Source organism: Phodopus roborovskii, unplaced genomic scaffold (genome assembly GCF_943737965.1).
Source record: "Phodopus roborovskii unplaced genomic scaffold, PHOROB, whole genome shotgun sequence".
In the NCBI taxonomy this organism is placed as follows: Eukaryota; Metazoa; Chordata; class Mammalia; order Rodentia; family Cricetidae; genus Phodopus; species Phodopus roborovskii.
This window is the reverse complement of record NW_026126480.1, coordinates 59,582,821-59,610,241: the sequence shown is the minus strand read 5'-3', so window position 1 is coordinate 59,610,241 and position 27,421 is coordinate 59,582,821. Positions and strand designations below refer to the sequence as shown.

The 27,421-nt window shown below is 45.9% G+C and overlaps 1 protein-coding gene across 2 annotated transcripts in view; it reads left to right on the top strand.

Moving 5' to 3' along the window:
• The window catches only part of Dtx4 (deltex E3 ubiquitin ligase 4), a 31,706-nt gene extending 7,916 nt beyond the window's left edge, over window positions 1-23,790 (top strand). For both annotated transcript variants that reach the window (XM_051193995.1, XM_051193994.1), the window contains exons 2-9: window positions 1,247-1,970; window positions 7,238-7,299; window positions 8,375-8,536; window positions 10,613-10,674; window positions 11,567-11,719; window positions 15,539-15,700; window positions 20,108-20,197; window positions 23,377-23,790. In XM_051193995.1, coding sequence (XP_051049952.1) covers window positions 1,354-1,970; window positions 7,238-7,299; window positions 8,375-8,536; window positions 10,613-10,674; window positions 11,567-11,719; window positions 15,539-15,700; window positions 20,108-20,197; window positions 23,377-23,610 — 1,542 coding nt within the window. In that variant the 5' untranslated portion in view covers window positions 1,247-1,353 and the 3' untranslated portion in view covers window positions 23,611-23,790. The remainder of the gene's footprint in view (window positions 1-1,246; window positions 1,971-7,237; window positions 7,300-8,374; window positions 8,537-10,612; window positions 10,675-11,566; window positions 11,720-15,538; window positions 15,701-20,107; window positions 20,198-23,376) is intronic.
• The last annotated feature ends 3,631 nt before the right edge of the window (window positions 23,791-27,421 follow it).

Below are 27,421 nucleotides of genomic sequence, written 5' to 3'. Positions count from 1 at the left end.
TGAGTTGGGGGAGGGGGTGGGTCAGAGGCCAGGAAAGGGGAGCCTTTTCCCACCACTTCGTCAGATAGGACTTAAACTGGCAGATGCATCTCAGAGCCCTCTTCAGCCTTGAGCCCCGATATTGATGCCATAAAAAGAGTCCTGGTTGGAGATAGAAGTTGGGATTGGGTTGGGTAGAGGAAAAAGGTGGCGATTCTGTAGTCCAGGTCTCTTGTGGACCCTCTGGGTCATCTGTGCTGTCCCATTACCCTGGCCCTTCCAAACCCACAGGGAGACTATTAAAATAAACAGGATGCTATCTTTAGAAGGGTTGAGTTTCTTGGAAGAAAACCTTACATAATTATGAAATAAATGTTGTTATTACTGATGAAAGACTTAATTCTGGGTAATGGATGAGAGTCCTCTCAAGATGATGCCCAATTTTCATCTTTACATGTATTTGTTTTGGAAGGACAGGAAATGGGTTGAGCCATGGCATGTGTGTGGAAATCAGTTGGCAACTTATGGGAATTTGTTTTCCCTTCCACCATGTGAGACCTGGGGACAGGATTCGGGTCAATGATTTAGGATCAAGTCCCTTTACCGACTGAGCCATCTCAGCACCCAGTTCTCTTTCTAACGCCCTGGGAAAGAACCATGGTCAGCTTCACTGCTACAACCCCTGGCCTTTTAGATGGAAGCAAGTTGTCCTCCTGTCTTCTGGATTCCCATTGTTCTTTGTTCTTTTCCTCTATAGCCCCTGGGGCAGGGCTATTCAGATGGCATATGAGTACTTCCCTGCATGAGGACATTTTCTCTCAAGTGAGAGTTACCAGAGAAATCCTGGCATATGTGAATTCATATACATTTACTACATAATCGCCTTTAGTGTCTGTTTGTTGTTTACAAAACCTCCCAGGGGGGAGTTACCCTGTTTTTCTGAACAAGAACTGACTGAGGTATTCTGTATTAGCTGGAAAGTGGGGCGATTTGTCTGCAATTAATATACCTGGATCCTGCGTTTGGAGGTGTGTTCTGCTGCCTGGAGGTGCTTCCTGTGCCCTCCGTGTGGCTTCATCTGCTTCTACGCTGGATTGCTTGTAGACTCCTGAATATGTCTTGTTCAAAACGGAATCGTATTCAGAACCTTACTAGATAGTACAGCATCCACCACAGAGTAGGACTGCTATTAATGTTTACCTGTGAATCAAATACAAATCAGTGATATTCTCCTAGTTCTGACCCTTCCTCTGTCTTACTTTGACAGGGACTCTACGTCCAGTTCGCCGAAACTACTACGATCCATCCTCAGCCCCTGGGAAGGGTGTGGTGTGGGAGTGGGAGAATGACAATGGTTCCTGGACACCCTATGACATGGAAGTGGGTATCACCATCCAGCATGCGTATGAGAAGCAGCACCCCTGGATCGACCTCACTTCCATCGGCTTCAGCTACATCATTGACTTCAACACCATGGGTCAGATCAACAGGCAGACCCAGCGCCAACGCCGCGTCCGCCGCCGACTAGACCTCATCTACCCCATGGTCACCGGCACTATGCCTAAGGCACAGTCCTGGCCAGTCAGTCCTGGAACAACCACCTCCCCCCCAGCACCACCCTGTTCCTGTCCACAGTGTGTTTTGGTGATGAGTGTCAAGGCGGCTGTGGTCCAGGGGCGCACTGGGCCCCATCAGCCTCCAGGAACACGCAAGAACATGGCTCCCTCTGGAGTGGGCAAGCTGCCCCCACCACCTGGCCCTGGGGCAAAGCCAGTAGACTCTACAGGCACTGTCCGGGGCCCAGGGAAGACTGCCTCATCGCAGGTGATTCGCAGACAAGTCTCTACTACACCAGCTGGGGCAACTGTGGGCTCCCCCACCAGCCCACAAGGAAGCAACAGGAAGACAGGAAGGGTGGCACTGGCCACTTTGAATCGGTCCAGCCTGCAGCGACTGGCCATTGCCCAGTCCCGGGTGCTGATTGCCTCGGGGTAGGTGTTCCCATGGCTGCCACAGAGCAATTACCCACCTCAGAGATAGCGTGTGACTCATCTCTGGGTCAGGCAGCAAGAGGGACTGGATAAAGCAGGCAAACCTAGTCTTCTCAGGCTGAGTTGCTCTGGTAGGTGGAAGCCAGCAGGGTGTAGACAAGGAAGGATATCACATTTGGGTACTAAGAGGTCTGGACATAACTGAGGCTTTGCCTCTTAGTTGCCATGTGGTCTGAGGCAAGACCCACACGTCAAGTTGTAATTTCATCATTAGTAAACACTGCAGATTATACCCATGTTACAGTCTCAGTGAGGGATACAGATGACTGTGCTAGGAAGTCTTAGCATTAGTTGAACTTCCACTGTGTTCTGGTTTAATGATTTTTATAATCTTTATAATGACTCTGCAGACATTATCCCATTTCACAGATGAAGGTAATCAGGTATGTTATAGGAGTTTGGCCTTGTGGTATTGCTTTCCTACCAGGCATTTCCATCAGTACAGGTATACAGTAGGTACCAAACAAGGATTGCTTCTTCCATGCTCCATCTCAGCATTCTTATGATATGCTGGTGCTGTTGGAGGTCCCATTAATGTTTCTTAGGTTCTTGATAACCCTCATCCACCAAATGGGAGTGCCTGCAGCAGCCTTTGCCTGACATGCTGGCTTCTTGTCAGCCCATCACACCCAACCATCCCCCTTTTTGTCTCCAGAGGTCTGGCCCTGCTACTGTCCTGTGCCCCAGATGGTTGAGATGGCTTCAGAGCTGGAATAGATCCCTAGACTGAAAATCCAGGCTGCCCTGAGGCAGTGCCATAGATGCTCAGCTGGGTCTCCAAACATCTTAACATAGGGAAGACTTAGCACAGGGAAAGGAAGGAAAGGGAAAGAAGACATGCAGCTGGAGTTGGGAGCACTAGGCTGGAACAGCCTCTATTCCTGCCTCTCATTTGTATAAACCCTTGGATCTTGCAAGGATCAGTGGCTTTGTGTTTCAAAGACCATCCCAAGTTTGTATAACCTGCTTATGGGAACATTGTGAAAACCTCTGTGGATAGAGTATACTCCTTGACAAGTTCCAAACATGCTTTCCTGTATTACCCACTTCTTTTACTGATGTATTTTAGGTATGGGCACTTTGCTAAGATTTATCTATCTTTGGAGGGTCACCCAGCTCACATGGTACAGAGTCGTTGGAACATAAGATTTTGTCCACTGTTGCATCATTGTTTTGTCTATAGCCTCAGTGACATGAAGGTAGCTTCCAATGCTAGTAGGAGGCAAGGGGTTCTCCTGACTTCCTCCATGGTGACAGAGGGGAAGAAGTGCCTGGATCCTGCTGCTCCTGTGCTCCTCTATCTTGGATTGCAGCAGAGTGCTAGATGCTCTAGCAGAGTTCCAGGGCGATTGCCAGCACACAGGAGGAGGCTCTGCGTGCACTTGGGAGTCCCTGATTGATGGACTTGAACTCAGGTTCCTTTCTGCTACTCGGAGTAGGTTTTGCATCCCCCGTCTTCAGTGTTCTTAGCTGCTGAGTGACTTTATAATAGTACTTCAGTTCTAGGGTCTCACAAAGGTTAAATGAAGCTTTCAGTTTAGAGACTGCCCAGAGGCCAGTGGGTAATAGCTGCAGGTGATGATGATGATGATGAAGAAGAAGAAGATGAACCTTTAGATATAAAGGTTATACACCTTTTCTAGCAGTTTCCTAGAAGGAGGGGCTCAGACTCAAATAGCTAAGGCCTTAATAGCAGAGGATAGGTTTTCTGGGGTTATTCAGTTCTTAAGGAACTGAAGTCAAAGCTGAACCGATCCAATTGACACCTCATTTTTGTCCCCCTTGATAAATGCCCCAGTGACCCCATGCTGTCATGGAGACAGATGCCCCTTGAACTGCCCTGAGTCTGAGGAAGTCAGCAGGGTTCATTTCTTTCCTTTATTCCTCTACCTAGCTGGACAGAGCAGTGAGTCTGACAATGCACTTTCAAAGGGCTATAGAAATGAGTTGCTTTTGCTGTCTTCCCGAAAGGGAATGCCCTCCCACCTCTGTGAGTCTTCCAGCCCTCTCCTCTCACCTTTCTCCACCTCCTACTCCCTGCTGCCATCTTCTTTTCCAGCTTTTCTTGGCCACTAATGAGCGTGTGTTATTCCCTTTGTCTGGCATTGTCGTCAGCCTTCTGTCATTACACAGCCAGTCCCCATCCTCTCTGCCCATGACCTCTTCAAGCAACACTTTCCCACAGCTGGGGGGTGGGGGAAGGAAGATCAGGGAGGGTAGGCAATGTGGGATGAAAGTCTTGGCAGGGAACAAAAGATGCTGTGAATTATTCAGAGACACAAGCAGGAGGTGCTTAAAAGGGGTGGGGAGGCCTATGCAGGGCAGCAATCACCCCTCTACCCCCAGAGTCCAGGTTTCTGTACCTCCAGCTAGGCATGGTTGTTGGTTGCCTTAGAGACAAAGCCATTGTCCTTCATGAGGCTTCCTGGGTTGGTGAATAACTTAGAAAACACTAGCTTTCTCACCATGAGGTCTGCAGGGATCCCACCCCCCTCACTCCCATTCAGGCTGCCCTCCCATTGCTGTGGTAGCTCCTCTCTTTCCTTGGTTTTATTTTATCAATGGAAATAAAAACGCGGACCCCCCCCCTATAACCGATAACAGCCCAAGAGGATGGGGGAAGGGCTATCTTCTGATTGGTCAGCACATGGCTAAGTCCAGGGGCTTTGGCTGAGTTGCCTGGAAGATATGAGAAGCAGTTTCCTAGAAGGAGGGGCTCAGACTCAAATAGCTAAGGCCTTAATAGCAGAGGATAGGTTTTCTGGGGTTTTTATTTTAACCTGGAACCATGGGGGAAGGGTAGGCAGGTGCAGGTGTTGCCTGCACACAATCCTCAGAACTATGCCTCAACTCTGCCCTTTATACCTGATACCGTGTGCTCAAGAATGTGAGAAAACTGGATTATTAAAGCAGGAAGTGGCAGAAATCAAGTCCTTTGGCAATTGGAAAAGAAACGTGTAAACAGTTGCCCAAATTTGCACAAGGCTCCACTGTTTACCAACTACTTGACCTAGATCCTGCAGCCTCACAGGGTCCCCGAGGGAGCAGACATTTATCAGGTTTTGTTTACAGCTGGAGTAAAAGCAGGCAGATGTGATCTCAGAATACCAAGGAGCTGGCCAGCACTGCCACAGGCAAAGCAAGCTGAGTACAGATGGGGCAGCCACTTTCTGTTTCTCCCTCCATGTTTGGAGTTTGGTGAAACACAGCCCGGACTGCACCGAGCTTCACTGCTGTTCACAGATTGTCCCCTTCTTGACACACAGGGACAGGGTGGTCCTACCAGTTGATCCCAGTTTTCCTGGGTGTTCAGGGGTTCCACAAGCAGATGTCCCCTATATCTCTTTAGAACCCCCACACTCCACAATTCTTAGGTTGCTCAGAGGATTGGAGTATTTCCTGGTTGACCAGATAGCCATGTGGAAACTTGCCAGTCCAGTTTGTGGGAACAAAGGTGGCCTTTGTCACTCAGATCACAGTATTTTATCAGCTGAGGTGGGAGCCATGGAGATGGTGAAAGGGACAGGTGCAGGGCTGTGCTACCCATGCTGTCCTCCCTGTGGGCAGCCAAGAAACATACCACAGTAGGTAGGCCTGCTCTTCAAGCCTCTTCAGGTATAGTCAAGTAGTTTAATGGGAAATTGCCAAGGGGACACGTTCTAACCCCAGACTACTGAGGCTTATTATTTGCATATTATTTGCAGTGTTTGGCCATTTACCAAACCCAGAATCAAGTCTGTTCCTTTTTCCATGGTCTAGTGACTCATTTAAAGACATCTCTTCCCTCCCCGCATCCGGTCTTGCTTTATTCAGGGAGAAAGAAAAGTAGCTTCTTGGTTTGTCCAGATATATAAACATAATGTCCTTTTATGAGCTTCACTACTTCTGTCTTCATCCTGGGCCTGTGCGGGACAGAGAGACCTGGCTGTTGGGCCTCTCTTCTGTCCTAATGGTGGCTTTGCTCAATACAGCATGCTGGCAGTGGAGAGCTTGGCATCATGGGCAGCACAGTGGACAGACTCTGGAGCCAGATACTGTGTGTTGGACTATTAGTTGCAATCTCGGTCTAGGATCTAGTCGTCCTAACCTCTGAGTACCCAACTCTGTTACCTATGAAATGAGATTGATAGTTATACCTCTAACATAGTTTGTTGGGAGGACCGAGTGGATTTGTCTGTTGTAGGCACTTATGGTTGACCCCTAGCCAGATCTGAGTTCGTGACTCATAGCCCATAGAGGAAGAGCCAGGGGTGTTATATTCACAGCTGTACTCCCAATGTTAAGCATAATTGTCCCAAAGTGGGTTCAACAAGTTCTTTTCAAATAGACAAATAAATAAATAAATATTGATTTCTTTCTACTGACTTCCCAGCACAGCCCTACCCCAGTTGGATTCTCAGGCTTCCTGGCTCCCAGAGGCATCTGTCACCAGCGCCACTGGCTTCTCCAAGCCAGCTGTGGAAGCCTGGGTGGCAGAAGCCTGGAATGGCACAAGTCCCATCTCTATGTGTCTCGTATTTTCTGTCGGTGCTTTCACTGTGGGCGGCCTAGCCTTTCCCAGGCAGCTGTGCGGGCTCCTCTCCAGAGCTGGGGAGGACGGGGGAAGGGGTGATTCGGCTTGTGTTTATAACTTTGTGGGACAAGGAGAAGTGACAGCTGTTCAAGCAGTGGTTTCCAAATGCTGGACCAGGGATTGCTACATCTCCACTCTTTGAGGAGCTTTGGTGGAAGTTGGGAGGCAGATTCCTGTGGTGCATGAGTTTGGGAGGGCAAGGATTATGACTCTAACCTTGGCTAAAGATCTGTGTTTTAGCCAGCACTAAGAGGAGTGTAAGTGGAAATGGGCCATGACTTGGAAGAACATCTTAGGTAGAAGAAACATTTATAAAGGTGCTTAGGCAGGAACAGGACTGGCAGGGGCTAGGACCAGCAAGAAAGAGTGAAAAAGTGTTGAGAAGAGGTTGGATGAAGGCTAAGGAAATTAAGATGGAGGTATTGGCAGATAAAGCAGGGCCAGCAGCTGTTGCTTTGACTGGACCCATTCTGGGCTCTCAGGTTCTGAGTGGAGGGTGTTGTGATTGGAGTTCAGTTTTGAACATCTTACCTCCCACTGATGTGTTAAGAACCCACTCACATTGGTAGGTTTAAACACTGGTTCATTTTGTTTTTTGTCAAAGCCATATTATATCTGCCCTTTCCTTCCGCAGGGTCCCCACTGTGCCTGTAAAAAATTTGAATGGGTCCAGCCCTGTCAACCCTGCCTTGGCAGGTAAGAACGAACTAACTGGGGCTGGACTGGCTGAGGCTGAAAAATCAGCCACAGAAGAGCTAATGAACACTTATTTATAAAGAGGAGAGAATTTTGGTGCTAAATGAAGAAAACGAGATCTGGGGAGTTCAACAAGAAGACTTCGGGTGGTGCTAATAGCTCAGCATGTCAAGGGTCTTGGGAGGTAGCTCATATAATGAAGTCTTTGACAGGCAATCATGGGGGCAACAGTTCCATCCCAGAGCCCCTCTTTAAAAAAAGAAGAAGAAAACAGTTTGGGAACAGTAATGTGTGTGTATAATCCCACTGCTTGAGAGACAGAGATGAACAGATTTCTGGAGTCTGCTGGCCTCCAGTTTCCTGATGCCGTCCAGACCAATGATACCTTGACTCAAAAAACAAGGTGACCATCCCTTCTAAGGTTCAAGGAACATCATGGAAGAGGTGGTGTGAAGAATGTAAGATGTGGAAGATAGGAGAAGGGCTGTAAAATTATACCTTAAGTATATTGCAGGCAGTTCAGTCATGATCTTACATTAGCTGTGGCTGCCTACATTGGGCCTGCATAAGAATGGGCTTGTCACTGATCGGGCATGGACTGGGGAGAGCCTCAGAGGAGCCTGCATGTCCCTGTTGAACTAGTGGTTACTGATAAATTGACAGATTCTGAGAGAGGGAGAGTTGTTACCTTCAGTTATATATACCCCATCAAGCTCTAATGGTCACACAGAAGTCCCTGGTCAGAATTAGTGGTTCACAAAATAGACATGAATGTGGGGCATAGACTTTTTGATAAAGGGAGAGGGAGTTAAGAGAGTGGGGGATTAGAACAAAGGTATATTTAATTTTTTTTTTTTTTAAGTGAGGTGGTTGGCTTTTGAGGAACAATTTACAAAGCTGTCTTCTGGCCTTCATCCAACCACACACCCAAGCATGCAACTGCATATGTAGAAAATTCATAAATTATAAAATGTGTCTGCTGGAGAAGAGGAGAGTGGGTAAACAGGAGGGAGGGTGTGGGAATCTCGGAAGCACATTCTTCAGCTCTTCCTCACCCCTGCCCTGCCCCTTCTAGGAATCACCGGGATCCTCATGAGTGCAGCGGGATTGCCTGTGTGCCTCACTCGGCCACCAAAGTTGGTCCTCCACCCACCCCCTGTCAGCAAGAGTGAAATAAAGTCCATCCCAGGGGTCTCTAACACAAGCCGCAAGACCACCAAAAAACAAGCCAAGAAAGGTACAGGCCTCTTCTTCTGATTAGGTAGCTGGAGTGGAAAGCTGGGCTTGCAGCTCTGGCTCTGCAGGCACCAAGGTCAAAGCCATGGCTTAGCCTCCTGTGCTGCCGCTTCCTCATCTGCTAAGCCGGCCTCACTAGTAGACTTTGAGGAGTCTACCAAATGGGTTGGGTGGGGCTCAAAAAGAACTACTGGGACACACATAAGCATGCAAAACAATAGTAGCAGAAACATAAAAACACTAAGTGTTGTACAAAGACGGTATGTTAGAAGAGACACTGAATCAAGACGCCCTAACTTGGTCACTAGCTAGTAAGTAGGGTGCAACTTATACTTTCTCGTCTTCGTAATGCCCACAACCAGCAGGTATATCCTGGAATATGCCAATGACAACTGGAAAGCAAACACTGTCTTAGATCTCTTTGGAGCTTCTGAACCTTTGGTCCCATGAACCCTGATTCAGAAATCACTGCGTACCAGTCCATAATCCAGCTACTAAGGGAAAGGGCACCTTCCTTGATGCCAGCAGCTCTGGGTTGGCTCTGTGGCTGATGGTCCTGCTGGTGCTGTTGGTTATGAAACAATCTGCTTCTTCTTCCAAGCCTTCATCTTACAAACTTTTTAGGAACTTTTAGTCAGAATGGATGTGTGTAAGTAGCACTTAGCCTGGGCCTGGCAGTAGAGAATAGGCTCTCAATTAATAGAAGCCTAATTCTTTCAAGAGAAGCAGAGCATTGGGAGAGAAGGGCCTGCATCTCAGCATTTGGCTGTTGTCTGCTTAATTTCCTCAAACCCTTGTCCTACTTTTCCTGTCTATTTCAATTTCCCTGCTTCAGTGAACTCACATGCCTTGTTCTTCATCCAATAGGTCAGGGCAGAGGTTTGCACTCCTGCTCTCTTCCTGGCATTATTAATAACACATACTGTCTCCTTCTCTGGCAAAGTACAATTGGGCAGTGCATCCAGCAGCCAATTAGTCGTCAAAGCACCCACTGCAGTAGGTGCTATCAATTGTCCTTATTTTATGGGTGAGAAAACAGCTTGGAGAAGCAGGGGAATAGCCCCAGATTCCATGGATTTCTTTGCTCTGTGGCTTCTTGTAAACCCATGTGTACCTCTTCTGCCTTCAGGTTAGCTTACTTCCCAAGGATCCAATGCCTGAAGATCCTTAACTTCTGTGACTCTTAGCATGCTTCCCAGAGCCTTACCCTTTCCCCACGGCTGGACTGCATCTCCTGGCAGGAACATCGCTGGTGAAAGCCAGGGAGAATTGTCCTGAAACTGGGGGTCACAACTTCCTGCTTTCCCATAAAAATAATTTGACTGTGACACCATGTTACAAAGCTGAGATAGGGCTTAACAAGTTGTTGAAGGAATGCAATCCGACTGACTGGTGTTTGCGGAGCAGGGCAAAGGGTTTTCATTTCTCTTTTCTCAAGGGATCATGTGGGCAAGTCTAAGTTCTTTGGTTATCACGAAGAGAAACTCTGTTTATCTCAGTGAAAAATGCAGATTTGCTGAAATAGGCAGACATGTCAGAGAGTGGGCTGGAAGAGGTCAAGGCAAATAGGAACATCATCCTTCCTCAAACCGCTCTGATCTGGGACAACCTCTATCCTCATTCAAGCTCCTTAAACCATTGCAAAAAATAATTTGACCTCCTTATCTAAGCTCCAACCCCTTTCTTGTGTGTGAGTGTGTGTGTGTGTGTTTGTGTATGTGTATGTTTGCAAGTATGCATATCTGTACACCGAAGGTCAGCCTCAGTATCATTCCTTAGATGCCATCTACCTTGTTTTTTTGAGACAGGATTTCTTATTTGCATAGGGGCTTACCAGTTGTGCTAGAGTGGCTGTCTGAAAACCCCCCAGAGATCTTGGCTTTTTCACCTGGTTTCTGAGGATCAAACTTAGGTCCTCATCCTTGCAAGGCAAGCACTTTAATGACTTAGCTTCCTCACAGTCCCTTTCCTCTTGGAACTTACATCTCACTCTCCTTTCTGAAGCACAGAGGATGGCAAGACTAGTTGATCCTGTCTCTTTGGCCTTGATGACATAGTGACTCTCCTGTCCCCATAGGTAAAACTCCAGAGGAGGTGCTAAAGAAGTATCTTCAGAAGGTCCGGCATCCCCCAGAAGAGGTGAGTTCAGGGGGCATAGGGCAGGGTCACTTTCTCCATCACCAACTTCCCCATGTCTCCATCACCAACATGTCCCCATGTTCTACACAGTGTAGCAGGTGCTGCTTTCTAAGTTCGGGCTGGCATAGAGCAGATTTAGCTGATGCCTTCACTTCAAGGTTCCTATAGTCACAGTTTAACTTGCCCCATTTAGCAGAATTATAAATGTTTGTAAGCTGCCTTCCATGCCTGTCTGAGCTTAAGCAAAACAGTGCGCCAAGCCATGTGAACTCCCTCTAGAATGGATTTGATATGGACCAGTGATTCTCAACTGAAAGGATTACCCCTGAGGGAACATGTGGCCTTGTGTGGACATTCTCTGGGTTGTGGTGATTGACTAGTGAGTGTGCTGCTAACATCTAGTGGGTAGAACCAGAGGAACTCCAAACACCCTATAGGGCCTGGAACAGTATCCACAGCAAAGCATTTCCTTACCACAATGTCAAAAGTGATGACATTGGGAAATAAGCCATAGATATATTTAGATACAAGTCCCCTCTATATATTTGCAATACAATACCTTTACAGATATGCTGCATAAGCAGAGCTTGTCATGGTATCTGTTGACAAGCAAATGAAAGACACCAAGCAAGGGCAATGTCACATCAAGATTATAATGTAGTCATTGAGTCCAAGTTTAGCATTTTGGGAATTATTTGAGAAATTTCTCTGCTGTATAAAGCAAGACACATTTAGACTATATTTAGAATCACCCCCAACCACAGCACCCCTGATTTGTGGACTTTATAGAAGAGAACCACTCGTCTGATGTCTGCCGTCATATAGGAACCATTATGCTGTGGCTGTCCTGGCTGGGTGAGAGTTGATGCCTGTCTTATTTTTCATCTACCAGGACTGTACCATCTGTATGGAGCGTCTCACAGCGCCCTCTGGCTACAAGGGCCCACAGCCTACAGTCAAGCCTGACCTGGTGGGAAAGCTGTCCAGGTGTGGCCACATCTACCACATCTACTGCCTGGTGGCCATGTACAACAATGGAAACAAGGTTAGAGTCCATGGGTTTTGGAGGGGTTAGTCAGCCATGATTTATCCCTAGGTGTCCTTGTTCTCCCACAATATGGCTTGGAACATGTAACCAGTACTCTAGGTATATTTGCTACTTGACTTATTGCTGTGACAAACTACTGGCAGAAACAATTTACAGAAGTGAGGGTTTATTTTGTCTCACAATTTAAGACAGCCTTTCGTGGTGAGGAAGTCATGATAGTGGTAGAAGCTGGAAGTAACTGGCACATCCATGTCCATCTGTAATGAGGATGCAGAGAGTGATGGGCGCTGGTGCTCAGCTCACTTTCTCCTTTTTATTTGGTTCAGGACCCCAGCCCATAGAATGGAGCTGTTTACATTTAGGTTGCTACAGCCCAATCTAGAAACTCCTCGAAGCCTTGGCCAGAGGTTTGTTTCCATGGTAAATCTGAATCCCACCAAGTTGGCATCAGGATTAACCTTCACCTCAGAGCAGCAAGAATGAACATTTTAACTGTTTGCATCTTTGCTGTTTTCAGCATTAATTAGCCCCACATTGCAAAATCTGTCTTCATTTTCCCTTTGGGCCAAGATTCCCCTCCTGTCTAGTTTGGGTATGCATGGTAGTCTAGCAGAGGTGAGCTTTGTGAAGGTTCGGAGGGAAATGGTTCCTGCACTGGGTGAAGTGGGTTCCCACCAGTGAAGGAAGCCTTCATCACAGTGCTGCACCTGAAATGAGAATTTCTTCATTCATGACACTGCAAGTAGGCTCCCAATAGCTTTTATTCTTCATGCCTGTGGCTTGAGTTGAAAATCATCTCTGAACAATGTCAAAACCTTGGATTGTCCCTGCAAAGGCATTGTCAGAGTACCTGATCACCCCAGCATCAACTGTCTTCTCTCCATTAACCAACATAGGGCACCCCCAATTGTAGTTGTTTTAAAAAAAAATCTGCATGTTTTTCCTTTCCAGTGTCTGGGCTTTTTGAAGTCATTGACTCGCATGCTTGCCCAAGCCTAGATCCGCTGTCACCCCTTCCCCTGTGAGTTTGAGTACTACTCATGTCTCTGGACTCAGCTTACTTTGCATCCAGGTCTGAGATTTTCATGATGTCTCTCAACTTCTTCCTCACTCAAGAACAGTCTGGATTTTAGGGACTGCTCCTTCTGTCCTGTGTAGTGGGGAGGAGCAGGGGAGGTATAACAGGAAGCACACCTGCTTAGAAATCTTGGCTTTTGAGCTTAAAGACTGGAAACTTCTTCAAGATTTCACTTTCCATTTCAAAAGCAGAAATGAAACAGTAGCTGCTGCTCCCCTCTGTGAGTGGTGTGTGTGTGTGTGTGTGTGTGTGTGTGTGTGTGTGTGTGTGTGTGTGTGTGTGTGTTCATGCTTGTGCATGAGGAGGCTGGAGGATAAGCTCTGGTGTTATCTCTAGAACACTACTTACGTCTTTTGAGACAAGGATGTCTCATTGCTCATGAATTAGGCTAGGGTGACTGGCCACCAAGTGCCAGGGACCCTCCTGTCTCCATCTCTCCAGCACCAGGCATTCTAGGGATGAAACTCAATGCTTGTAAACAAGCTGCTTACCTTCTGTGCCAACCCTCCCCTCCCCAGATCTGTGGCTGCTCACAGATGTTATGGCTGCTATTCTCAAAAAGGCATCTCCTTTTTATTGTGGCTCTCATTTTCTCCTTTTTGTGTTTACATGGAGTTGAATTTGTCATGAATTGACATGTTCCATGGCTTTCAGATGCCCTTCATCATTGGTGAAAGACTCAATCTTCTCTTTCATAGCCCAGGGCTGAAATCTTTTATTAGAGCCTCATCGTTTAGAGGTTATTTGGAATTTTTAGGGTGTCTTAGCACATTTATTTCCTTTTCAAAGATTCTTCAAGACTGGCCAGTAACTCCATGTCTTCAGGGCTACAAGCCACTGTCCTTTGTTCTCCATTTCAGTGTTACTTTGAATCATTTTTATTCTCCTAAGCACACTGAAGGAAAGCATGGAAGAGAATGGACTCATTTGCCCCAGGTCTTGAAACAAATTGAGGCTAGTGGAGAAAGCAGGACCCTGATTTCAGAGAGCATGACGATGAATATGAGCTGTTACTTAAAGCAAGCCAAGCTTGGATAGGAACATGCCTAAAGAGTCCTGAGAGGGTCTCATCTCCTTTCCAATAACTCCAGGTGTCTGTCTGGCAGGGCCTTGGCCCAGCTGAGCAGCATCCATTCTACATCCATGCTTGCTGCCCATGCCTGCTTCCTTCACTACTCCCCTACCTTGTCTGTGAAACTGAGACTTTTCTTTGCTGTCTGGGACCTCTAGCAGGTCATCATCAGCCCTACCAGATCCTGCTGTGAAGTCACAACCATTTACATCACTGCCTCCATGACCCACATTCAAGTCAGTGTTTATGATTATGGCAAAATATGTGGAAAACCAACAGAATAGGAAGGAATGGCTTTGTTCTTGTTTTTAGTTAGTTTGTTTTGGCTCATCATTTCAGGGGTATAGTCTGTGGTTGTCAGACTTCTTTGCTGTGGGCTTATGATGAGGCAAACCATGGCCACAAGCGCATGAGGTGTGAATGGAAGAAAGCCCTGCATGGGTTTATCATGTAGCCTCTGTGTGTGCCCTCCTGCCCTCCATTGCTTCCTTTTCTTCCTTCCCTTCAAACCTCCTGGCTGCCATCAAATCACTCTGCAGAGGCTCATCAGTGAACCACCAGCCCTCATATCTGTGAGCCATGGAGGACAGACCTGTGAGGACCTGCAGTGTGATGTAGTGCAGAGGATGGGGAGGGTTAGGGGCGTCACTGGAATTCCAGCCCTCCCTGGTGGCAAGTACTTCTCTCTTGATGTCCCTCTGCTCCCGTTACTCTTAAGGGAATCTCAGTTGCCTTTAATCCCAGCACTTGGGAGGAAGAGGCAGGTGGATCTCTGTGAGTTCGAGGCCAGCCTGGTCCACAGAGTGAGTTCCAGGATAGGCTCCAAAGCTATACAGAGAAACCCTGTCTCTGGAAAAAGAAAATTAAAAAATGAAAACAAAAAAAGAAACTTTTTTTTTTGTTTTATCTATATAAGAGTCCCAGCTGTTTAGAACTTGGTCTGTGGACCTGGCTACCTTAGAACCCATAGAAATCCACCTGCCTCTGCCTCCAGAGTGCTTGAATTAAAGGTGCACCATTGCCCTGCAAAAGCCATTGTCCTTAAAGCCACTTGTGCTCTTTTCCAACACAGGGCCCAAGCATGGGTCTCTCCATAGGTATCATAAGCACACTAAAATAGCATTAAATATGACATATGCTAAGTATCTCACTTAACTTCCATTAGCCCAGTGAAAGAGGAGAATTATATTTCTTGTCTTACAAGGAAATTGAGACAGATTGATTTGTCTAAGGCTACAAGGCAAAGCTGAGGCTTGAATGCAGGCAGAGCTCATACTATGAACTCCTGCACTTCCCAGGCTCCAGATGTCTTTAACTTTACAAAGTTTCCCGGGTGAGTCTGAACTCAGCAATCGGGCAGTTGTTGCTCTTGAGCAGTTACTGTGTGTTCTACCCATGTTAAATTGCAGTTCCCTGTGTAAGCTTCCTGCCCTAGTTAGCATTTCCTTTCAAGAACAGAGGTGTCTCATCTATGTGTCTCAGCTACATGTGTCATTTTCTTCCAGCTATTTTAGAGCTTAAATAGCTAGAGAGGTTTTCAGATCTGTTATCCATTGAGTGAATTTCGTCTTTTGAAACTTTGGTCTCTGGTGCTTTAGGGGCTCCAGGAAAAGTCATGAACAAAGTATTTTCCTAATCTGTCTGTACTGGAAATGTGTTTCCTTAGGATGGGAGTTTACAGTGTCCAACATGTAAGACCATTTATGGTGTCAAGACGGGCACCCAGCCTCCAGGAAAGATGGAATACCACCTCATCCCCCACTCCTTGCCTGGCCATCCGGATTGCAAGACCATCCGGATTATCTACAGTATCCCGCCTGGCATTCAGGTGAGGCCACCCTTGGATGTTGTCACTTGCTATTTCAACTTTGAACGTTTAGGGGTAAAATACTATACTAGTGAAAATCTCCTTCCCATCCTTGTCCCCATCCTGTGTCTCACTCCCCTGGCTCTCCTCCTTCACTACCATTGTCCTTATTTTTCTGTACCCTTCCAGCATTCTTTGTGTACACTCCATGTAGACTGCCTGCTCCCCTCCTATTTTTGCACAAATAGCTACATTTAGGCACAGTGACACTCTGCCTCTTTCAGCTAACAATATGAACCTTACTTTTTCTTTCTATGCTCGTATAGAATGTCCCCATTCTGTCTATGTCTGTGTAGTAATCCAGTGTGTGTGTGTGTAATATATAATCTAGCACCTCCATTAACCGCCTGTTTAGATTGTTTGTAATCTTTTACTACAGCAGATAATGTTATCACTAATAACCTAGCATACCTGTGACCATATCTGAAGCAGAATTTCCTGGAAGCAGAATTTCTTGGACAAACAGTTATTTGCAATTTTTTTTTAAAAAAATGATGGTTATGCTTTTTGTCTTTGGCTGCGTTTCTTTCCTCTCTGGTATTTGAAAAACAGCCCTCAGGAACAATGTGACTAATAATCCCACCAGTCAGTGCAATGCAGCCCTCCCCTCACACAATGGAGCCTTAGGTGTTCCGGGGAGCAGACTGGACTCATCCCTTAGCAAACGCCCCTTAGCTCACCCTCTCTCATCCCCACCCATGTCTTCCTGCTTGTCTTTCTTTTTGTCTGGCACATGTTTGCTTGTGGGTTATGCCCAGGTGTGTGTGTTAAGTACGTAAAACAGTGTTTGAATTGGTGCAGTCTTTGGTCCCTGGGGCCAGGAGGGCGACAAACAAATAAATGACAAAGTACTTCCATGTAATGGAAAGTTATGAGGAAATAAAAGAGAAAAGTGTGATAGTTCATAAAACGTGTGTTTTCCCCGGGGGCACTTGGTAGCCATGCAGAGCAAGATAAATGCCTTTCACTCCCAATCTGGAGAGCAGAAACGGGTGTGCACCAGCGATGAAAGTGACACAGACAACAGGAAGCGCAGAGCTTCAAAGTCTTATGACCCCGGGTCCCACTTCCTGTCTTCAAGGTGCCTGCTTCCTCCTAGATTCAGTTTTTTTCATCTGTACTGCTGGGAATCTGCTAGGCAGAGGGCCAAGGATGGGAGATCCTATCTGTATACATCTCAGGGTCCACTACCAAGGGGCTCAGGACCTTGTGTCTTGCTGTCTGATTGGCTGATTTATTAGGGTGAGGAGCAGGTGTTTATGGGTGGTCTATCTGGAAGGTGGGAGGAGACTTGGTGGTTCTGGACACTCTCTAGTGAAGCCATGAAAGACATAAAGAAATGCAGAGTGCATATTTAGCTGGAGGAGGCAACAGTTGTAGAGAAAAACTGCATGTTTATGGACTGTAGAATTTATTCAGTTGGGAAGCTCAGACTTGCAAAAAGGTATAGGAACTGGTGAGGATGTAGGGGGAGGACTCAGAAGGCCTGGAATGCCAGGACCAGGCATGAAGACTTAGGTTATGGGGAGCCCCTGGAGATAGCTTGTCTGATGAGGTTTATGAAGCACCATGTAATTGAATTGAGCTTTAAGAAGCCAGTGTGACTTCAGAACAAATGAGTGGACATATGACCACTGCAGCACTTCAGGCTCCTGAATAAGGGGAGAGCCAGGGTAAGAAAGTAAGGTACAATTCAATTGGCTGCTGCTCAGGATAGATTGGTAGAATGGTTCTGGGGCAGCTATTGGAGTGGTAGGGAAGAATGAAAATGTGGGAGTGGGCTGGCTCACTGGCTCACTGGTAAGGGTGCTTGCTGCTGTCATGACAACTGAGAGCCAATCCTGATAACCCAAGTTCAATCCCCGAAACCCATGAGTGGAAGGAAGGAAATCACTCCTGCATGTTGTCCTCTGACCTCCACACATGCACTGTGGCACGCAGGTACACACACACACACACACACACACACACACACACACACACTAAACAAATGTTAAAAAGAAAATGAAAAGGGTCCAGCAGCAGGGGTTAAAGTAGAGGTAACAGCCAAGGTGGGCCATATTTTTAAGCCTCCAGAGTAAAGGAGCAGAGAGAGCCTCTGTAGAGGGGCCAGTGCTGCCTATACCGGGCTTTAGCAACACCCTGGCTTGTGAAAGGAAATGCACCCCTAAAGAGTCAGATGCTCTGCAGACTTGTTCCTGTGAGTCAGTAGCTAGATGCTCGGTGCTGTGTCCCTTGAAGCTCCAGGGATGATGCGGGCTTGAGCTTCGGTGAGCTGAGATCTTCAAGCTCCACTTTCACTGCAGAAAGTGAGTCCCTTTGGGAGTAGCTTTGGGCCAGGCTGAGGCAGAGTCGTGACTGCTCTACCTGGCGACAGGCCCAGAATGCACAGCCTTACTGGGTCAGTGCCAGACAGGCTGAGTTGGGCATACACCCAGCAGCCCCAGGCATCAGAGAGGCAGTTAGAACTATGGTCAGGCTTGGGCCCTCAGTGATGAAGCCTGGCTTAGAAGAGTGTGGCTATGGGAATGTTGTACATTTGTCTGGATGTGAAGATTTAGTCTGAATGTGAAGTGATAACTGTCAGATTCTTTTACTCTAAAAGAATGTCACTCTTCTTTTAGCTCAGAGTGACATTTGCACATTTTAAAAACATTTTTCTATGATCAAAATATACTGTGTAGATATATAGAATTCTCAAAGAATAAATAAAAATATACCTTTAAAAGTTTTTAATATTTTTATTCTTTGGCAGTTTTATATATGTGTACACTGGGTTTGATCATTTTCAATCCTGTTGCCCTCACCTACCAAAATCCTTTCACCCAACAATCCCTCTCTCTTTTTTTGAGTCAGTGAGTTTAATTTCATTCATTTATTCATTCATTCACTCACTCATTATATAGCTGGCATGCATTTATTGATCTCTGGAAGAGCATCTCAAACAGCTGCATAGAAGTGTCAATAATTTATGGCTTGGACTTATAAAGAGTTTTAAATAAGGTTCTGCTTCCAAGGGGTCAGGAATGTTCAGAAATTATAGACAAGCATTTGCATAGGTGGAAAGCTATTGTGTCAACCCTCATAAACTTCTCAAAGTGACCAATGAATGTGCTGGGGCCTGTGATAGTTCTGTCAATGTGATACAATTGAGAATCACCCAAGAAGAGAATCCTGTGAGCGACTGAATACATTAGTTTGGTTTATAGGTATGACCATTGTGTGTGTGGGGAGATTTCTTGATTACACTGATTGAGGTGAGAAGACCTGCCCACTTCGAGTGACATAATTACAGGAGATCTGTAATATGTAAGAGTGAAGAAAGTGAGTCTGTCATGCCTGTACTACATCTTTGCTCTATGCTCTTGACTGTGAATATAATGCTGGTTTCACTGGGCAAGATCTCCTGGTACCTCAGCTCATGACAGCAAATAGACAAGCAAATGCACTCAGAAGAGGAAGACAAAGAGAGGAGAGCAGCCTTGCTTTGTAAGCAACATGCTTTCCCAACAACTAACCTGGTCCCTTGAGTGCAAGATGAGAACTCTCAGAAGAAAGGCATTCATCCCTACTGACAACCTCATCACCTCTTATGTGCCTCAGCTGCCCACAAGGATGCAATGGAGGCCAAATTCCAGCAAGACTTTTGGAGGAACAAACCATACCCGGTACCATAGCATCTGGGTTCTGACTCAGTTCTCCTTGGATGTCTCTCCTACTCAGTGTCTTTTGACGGGCTTGGGTAATAAAGGATTGGGTGGTGATTGCTTCAGTGCCACAAGATTTTCATCCGTGAACATTGCAGTCTGTGCTGTTGAATAAGGAAGTGAAACCCATGAAGACAAAGGAGAAAATCCACAGGAATCATGCAGAAAACTGACTGCATGTCTTGGAGCCCAGAGAACTTTATTATTCTGAGTAATTGCTTTGAAAGTCCAATGCGCATGCCTCAGAGAACTTGAGATTAAGTTAGTTTTGGTAAAGCCAGTTAGCTTCTGTGGGCTGTGGCTTTTATCATTCACAAAATGGTAGAATAGGTGGTGTTGGTACTGATGATGATAAAATTTACTGTGCCTTTCCTGGATATGGGCACCTAGCTCCCTGAGCATTAGTAACACCCGGTAAGGTGAGTATTCCAAATCATTCTTAACCAAAGAGGGGAATTCCATAGATTCCAATAGAGAGCTAGCAGCTGCAGCTGTACTCCAAACTCAGATCACATGATGTGTGTGACAACTTAGCCTGACCTTTTTTTTGGTTTGTCCTCTGTGTGAACTCTGTGGCTCTTGTTATTGTCCCACTAAGCCTGTATTAGCTTCTCATCAGAAATGTTTTTGCAAGATGCCTTTGTTTACTTTCTGCTTTCAGGGACCAGAACACCCAAATCCTGGGAAGAGCTTCAGCGCCCGTGGCTTCCCACGACATTGTTACCTTCCAGACAGCGAGAAAGGGAGAAAGGTAAGAGCAGATGTTCTGTAGCAGGAGTAGGGATTGATTCTGTTTCTACAATGTACAAACCATAGAAAAGAATTAGTATCATTGGTATGTTGTTTTGCTTGTTTGTGTGTGTGTATGTTACATGTGTATGATATTTATGGGATGCAGGCACTCATGTACCACAGTGTGTATATGGAAGATTGGAGACAACTTGTAGTCAGTTCTAGTCTTTGTTTTGAGGCAGGGCCTCTCTTGTTTCTTGATGCTGCACTGCCTACTCCAGACTAGCTGGCCTGATAGCTTCCAGGTGATTCTTCTGTCTCTACCACCCACCTCCCCTCAGGAGTGCTGGCATACAGATGTATGTCATTGCATCTGCATTTCAGCATGGGTTCTGGGGATCTGAACTCAGGTCATCAGACTTGCATAGCTGGTGCTTTCACCCACTGAACCATCCTATCAGCCTGATTAGACTGCTTTTGCAGGTGGTTGGGAGTGGAATGGCTTTTCCCCTCTGCTCAGGGTATTGTTGGCAATAATCCACTAATTATAGGATCTTTATCTAGAGCCCTGCTGCTTAAAGCTGGTCCTGGAGAAACACTAGTCTTAACTCCTAAGAGCTTAACTGAAACTCCGAACTGGAACCCATTTCATCTTCTCAGGATCCCTGGCTGTTCTATTCTGAACACACTCAGAAGCATGAGCAGGGTGTTCTGGGATCTTAATTGGTAGCAAATTATTTCATTTGTTTTCTGGATTCCTTGCAATTCATCACCAAGACTTTTAAATATTCTAATTGGAATGACAGGATTTTCATACTTTTGCCTGATGCCAAGAGGACTAAGAACATTAGTCTAGGGGACATGTTGGGGAAATGAAAGAGACAGGCTTCCTTTCCAGATCTGAGAAGCCTACTCAACAAATGTCTTTCTTTCTGCATTTTGTGTGTTAATGGTTATGCTGCTATGTCGGATTCAAGTGTATGTGAACATATTTGATTTCCAGCAAACTGCCACAGACCATAGACAGAGTGGCTCATGAGCAGCAGGTGTTTATTTCTTACAATACTCGGGTCTCTGAGGTCCAAGATCAAGGCGCTGGCAGATTCAGAATCTGGCAAGGGTTCACTTCCTGCTCATAGACAAAGCCTCTTCTCTCTGTGTCCTCACCAGGGTGAAAGGGCAAGAATTCTCTTCCCAGTCCCTTCTTATATAAGTGTTAATCTCATTGATTTTCATGACATAATGAACCTCAGAAAGTTCCATATTCTAATACTCACTTTGGAGGCAGTGACAGGTCACATGGATTTAGGGGGTGCATAAGCATTTACTCCCAAACCTCCCATGTATCTTCCTGCTTTGGAAGCCAGACTGGAGGGTTTCCCAGAAACATAAATGAGACCATAGAATGGTCCTTCAGGGCATCTAACAGGATTCCAATTGATGAGGATGCTGGAAGGCAGAGTGTCTTCATGATAAACAAAATTAACAGTTTGAGATTCCCAGAAAGTAGTCAGGAAAAGATTCCTATTCAAGGAATCTTATGGGTATATATCCCACCTGTAGCCTGGCTTATTGCTATTTTAACATTCTTATTTGAAAATACATCTGTGCAAAAGAAATATCTCTGTGTGTGCAACCTTTACACCAAATGTAAGTTGTGCTGTAATTCTTGATTTTCAGCCAGCCAGAGGTTTCAACTAGACTCCAATGTCAAGGGCTGTGAGTATGTTTTGTCCTTCCAAGGAGGAAAAGGATAGTTTGTAACAAGGACACCATCAAGAAAGATGCACTAGTGCCACATTCTCAAATCAGAGTGAGAATTAAGGCAGGCAACTGTTTTCCACCTCAGCCCAAGACCTGCAGCTGAAGGTCTTCCCTGTAAAGTTTGCTGTTAGGACTGCAGTTGTGAGCTGAGGGATTGATTCTGTTGGTAGAACACTTGCCTAGAATGTGGGCAATCCTGGCTTCCATCCTCGGCACTTCTAACCAAGTACCTTACACTTGCCTGTAATCTCAGCACTGAACCTACTGAGTTTGAGACCAGGCTGGGATATGTGAGACTGTGACAAACAAGACTACCCTCATGTTGCTGAGAGCTACTCTCTTTCTAGACCTTCCTCTTTATGTATCAACAGACCCCAAATCCTTTCGACCCAGGCTATGCACGTGACCCAGGCTATGCACGTTCATTAACTTGAAGTTCTTGCTTTCAGTGACTAAATACACTCAGCTCATTGTTCCCTCTGCATTGCCTTCCAAGCCACTTAGCCACTTAACCCTCTGCTAATCCTACAGGAGAGGGCTTCATCTTTTTCCTGATACTATGTAAGGAAAAACACAGTGTCTGGCATCAAGCTCCTTTGTTTAAAAGTAATTAAAATTTAGAATAACATATAGATGTTTCAATGGCCTTTCCCTTCATTACAAAGTATACTTGGTGTAACATAAAAAGTCTCCACCTTAAGGCCTCACCCTCCCTGGGGAGCAGAAAGGAGATGAGATGGGGGTTGGTGGGGGGAGCAGGGGAGGAGGGGAGGGTGAGGGAACTGGGATTGATGTGTAAAATAAGCTTGTTTCAAATTGAAATTTAAATTAAAAAATTATCAAAAAAAATCTCCACCTTACAGTAAGGATGTAAACCATCCCCTCTCACCAGTTCCCTTAAGTACCATTATTAGTAAGTGTCCTTCATATGCATAGGTCCATGACCCTAACCTTGGCCTTTGTTTCAGGTTGGGTAGAATAACAAAAAGGTCTGTTCATACTTTTAGTTCTGCCACTTAACTAGTGATGGTTCAGTGAGAGACCTGACTCAAAAAAGAAAATGGGCAGAGAATACTACAATAAAACACACAGCTTCATCCAGTGGCCTCCAAGTACACAACACATTCAGTTGTGTGTACCCAGACATGTATGTACACATGCATACAACCTTTGGGTGGGTGATTCCATTGCCATTTTGTAAGTAAACAAATTAAAGCTCAGAAAGATGTTTGAAGTAGTCAGAAGTTACACAGCTATTCAATGCCAGAGCCAAGATTCACTCTATAGTGCCTAGAGTTCAATTTCAGATCTCTTTCTCTTTGAGTTGTTTAGAGCATCATGATGAAGGAAGGACTGGGGACCTTGGGATGAATCCACCATCTGAAGACCAATACTTAACAACTGCTTATGGTCTCTCAACCTTTGCTGCCCTAGGTTCTGAAGCTGCTTCTGGTGGCCTGGGATCGACGTCTCATCTTTGCCATTGGAACCTCCAGCACCACGGGCGAGTCCGATACTGTCATCTGGAATGAGGTGCATCACAAGACAGAATTTGGATCTAATCTCACTGGCCATGGCTACCCAGATGCCAACTACCTGGATAATGTGCTGGCTGAACTAGCTGCCCAGGGTATCTCTGAAGATAGCGCTACCCAGGAAAAAGACTGAGGTGGGAGGGTCCTGGGGACAAATGGGAGAAAGTGGAGGGAGTCGTGGTGGAAGTTGATGCCATCCATGACTCCTGACTCCCTCATTTCCCTTCTGGTTCTGTCTCTACCCCTCAACCCTCTCAGTCACAGAGGGAACTAGATTAAAGTGATGTCATTCATAAATTTTTTCCAACACAAACAGGATGTGGGTGAGGCCACTCCCCCATTTGTCCCCATGGTGTTTTCAGTGCTGGGTAGGTAAGAACCTGCATCTCTGCCCTCCCTTAAGTAGGGGATATGGTCAGCACACGTAAGGTCTGGGCAATGTTGAAGCACTCTATACCCTGGCCTTGTGAAGCTGAGATTCCTTACCTAAGCTGGCTTCTTGCTGCTTCCACTCTGCTTTGAGAGCAAAGTGCCCCCCCCCCCCCCGTCTACTGGAGTCAGGGAGCTCTCACTGTGCAAGACTGGGGGGTGGGGGAGAGGTGTAGACTGCTGTGACATCAGAAATGGGATGCCTTGGTGTAAAGTAAGGAAGCAGTTGTACTAAGAGGGTCAGAGTCAAAAGCCTCGAGAGCATGTTCAGCTCTCATTATCGTTCCTGGCTTCTCTGGGCACTCCCCTCCTCCTGTCATTGACCTGTCCTAGGCATCTGGTTCTCTCAAGTGGATGAAAGTACTCGGGGATTGCCCTCTGGGATGGCATCCTGTGATGCTGTTTCCAATCCCTCTCTGATCAAACCAGAGCCTGCATCCCATTGAGCATCTGTACTATCCTCAGGGAGAGGAGCCCACAGCCTTCTTCCCAATTCATCTCAGACCAGCTCAGTTTCATGAAGTCACTGTGAGTTGGAGCCTATACTGGGCTCCATGTCATCTGTGTATGTGCATATGTTTGTGTGGGTGTGTGTGCATCACTGGGCTAGGTTGTTGGGAAGGTCCCATTGTGTCTTTGAATTCTGTTTCACATGCCAAAGCCCAGTTCTATTGGGGATCCAACAGTAAAGGTGTGGCCCTTTGATTTTTCTCACCCTTTGCCAGCCCAGCTCATGAAAAACTTGGACCCTGATTACACAGACCTGCACTTTGGAAGATGTGTTGACGTGAGAGCGACATTGACCCTTCACTTTCTTAGATCAGAGGCAACCTCCATCCAGTCTTGTTTATATGAGAGCTCAATTCAGATTCTCTAATTCAAGCCAGAGATGTTACTGGTACCCCTTTTTCCATGCCCCATCGAGTGCAGACTGGCCAAAAACATGGTGGTGGAAACTTCTTTAGCTCATGGTTAGAAATGCATTCTAGTCTTCTCTAAGCTACATCTGGGTGTTGTCCCAAGATGCAGTCTATCCTTAATATCTTCTCACTTTTGGCTCCATTAAAGAATGGATTAGGTGTTTGATACGAGAGAATGAAAAATCAAGAAGGGAAACCAATGTCTCCTTTGGAAGTGGTTTCTTTGAATTGTGTTTGGAAAAGTTTCTCTGGATATTAATTTGAATTTATGTACCTCATGATTTGAGGGTTTGACACACACACATATGCATATACATATGTGTATATTGTTCATAAGATTTGAAAGGTTTTGATGCTTGAAGGAAAAGGGGAGGGGAAATAAAACATCCTTCTACAATGGTACTTGAGTTAGAACTGGAGTCCACACTTTCACAACACCCCACTCTTTTTGGGCCTCCAGCATTGTTGATATTGCTGTGACCAGTAGAACCACTCTAGTGCTTCCTCGCCCAGTTCCCTGGAACAAGCTGGTGCTGAATTTCCTTCCACTATACAAATGGCCAATGAAACTTTAATTGCTTCCCCCTAGGGGGAGCTGTGGTAGGAGAGAATGTTCTGCCATTTTAGTCCAAGCCCTTCTATCAGTAGGAGGCCATTTTGTCTCACTGGAAAACCAGGAGACGGCTGAGGTCATTGAGCCTTGGGGAAAGCTTCTACCACTATAGAGAAAGAAGCGTGGGAACTAAATGGAAGACATATGTCATGGAATTTAAAGTCATGCCCATGCGTTTTATGAGGTTAACACGTTTCAGAAATTATCAGAGACTGATTGAAGGCTTACAGTCATTTTTGTCTTCAGTGCCCTTGTCACCTACCTGCCCTGCATCTTGGCAACAGTGATGAGTAGATAGATGGGAATCCATGGGTAGGAAAATGAGATCGTGGGAAACAGAGATGTGGAAATGGGCAGCAGGGGACATTCTCACAAGGCAGGAGAAACAGGACCCAAGAGGACTTCTTAAGGGAATGATTGTTCTTGAAAAAAAAAAAAAAAACCAGAACAAATAGTTTGAGAGTTAGTCTTCATGCCTTCAAGAATTTCCACAGGGTACTTTGAAATATATATGCCTCATTTCCTTCTTCTCTGTGGATGCTCTGAGGGGCTATCCCACCCTGGTCTTTTACTCTTTCAACTTTCTGAGCTGAAGGAACCTTGGAATTCTCAACAGTATACTACTGTCAGTCAAAGCAATGGCCAGTACCTGGCTCTTTCTCTTGGCCAGTACCCAAAAAAGACAGAATTTATTTCAATGTGATTGGGCCCTGGACACCAGCTACTTTGTTTTCCCAAGAGAAGCCCCTATATGCTCCTGCACCAAGCAAGGGTCTCCACGTTTTCCCTTTCATCGTCTCAGCACCAGGACCTATGTTCTTCCTCCCTGAGACTCCGGGGTTGGAAATGGGATTGGAGACACGCCTTGTGAGATGCTGACCCCTTGAAGTTTTGTGGTATATCTGTGGCTGTCTGTGCCTTTGTGTTTCCATTCCCTTCTCCCTTTTGTCAGATTCAGACTTCTCTGTGGTTTTAAACGTGGTCAAAAGTACTTGCCCTGGCACTGCACTGTTGTGTGCAAGAGAGGTTTGGGAGAAGGCTGGCATGGCTCAAGAAACAACCACTGCCCCCTTTACTCGTCTGTTATCAACACCATCTGAATGGAGGTTTCTGGGAGAGGGCTGGTGAATGTCCAGATGTCAGGTGTTCTGTTTGTAACTGCTATGATTTGAAGTTCTTGGTGTTGTTCTACGAGAGGACATCGCCCCCTGGTGCTCATGACGTGTATGTGCAGAACAATAAACTGCAAATGAACAAGCACAAATTGTTACTCCTAAGGGCCTGCTTTTGTAGAAGTGCTTTGGCACCTGTCTCAGAAATATGTGGGTTACTTCCTCTATGTGTGGGAAACCTCAATCCAACCAGCTAGAGAAAGGGAAAACCCCTTTCTTTACTAAAATTTCCACATCTCTTCTACCCTCCCAACACATTTGACCTAGCTTGACTCTGCGTTCCCCTCAAAGAGACAGACATGCATAGCAAGGGAAATGAATACATGAATTTTGGCTGGGAAAGGTTATCCTGAAAAACATGGACATTGGCTTCTTGTGTGTGAGGGGATGCACGAGTATGTGTGAGGGATGCATTGAATGTGAGGGGGTACATGTAGGGGGTGCATGTGTGTGAGAAAATGCTTGTGTGTATGGTACAGGTGTGTGTGAAGGTGTGCTTATCTTCATGCACACATACTGAGGTCAAAGGTTGACATCAGGTATCTTCCTCTACCATCTTCTGCCTTATCTTTTGAAGCAGGGTTCTCTCAATGAACCTGAAAGTTACCATTTTGGCTAGGATGGGCTGGCTAATCAACGAGCCTCACGAGCAGTGTGTTCTTACCTGCCAGTGCTCCTGTTACTGGTTCATGCCACCATATATCTCTTACATGGATGCTGGAGATATAGACTCAGATTCTCATGACTCAGTAGCAAGCACTTCACTAAACCATCCTCCCAGCCCTAAACACTGACCTTTAAAAGGTCCCT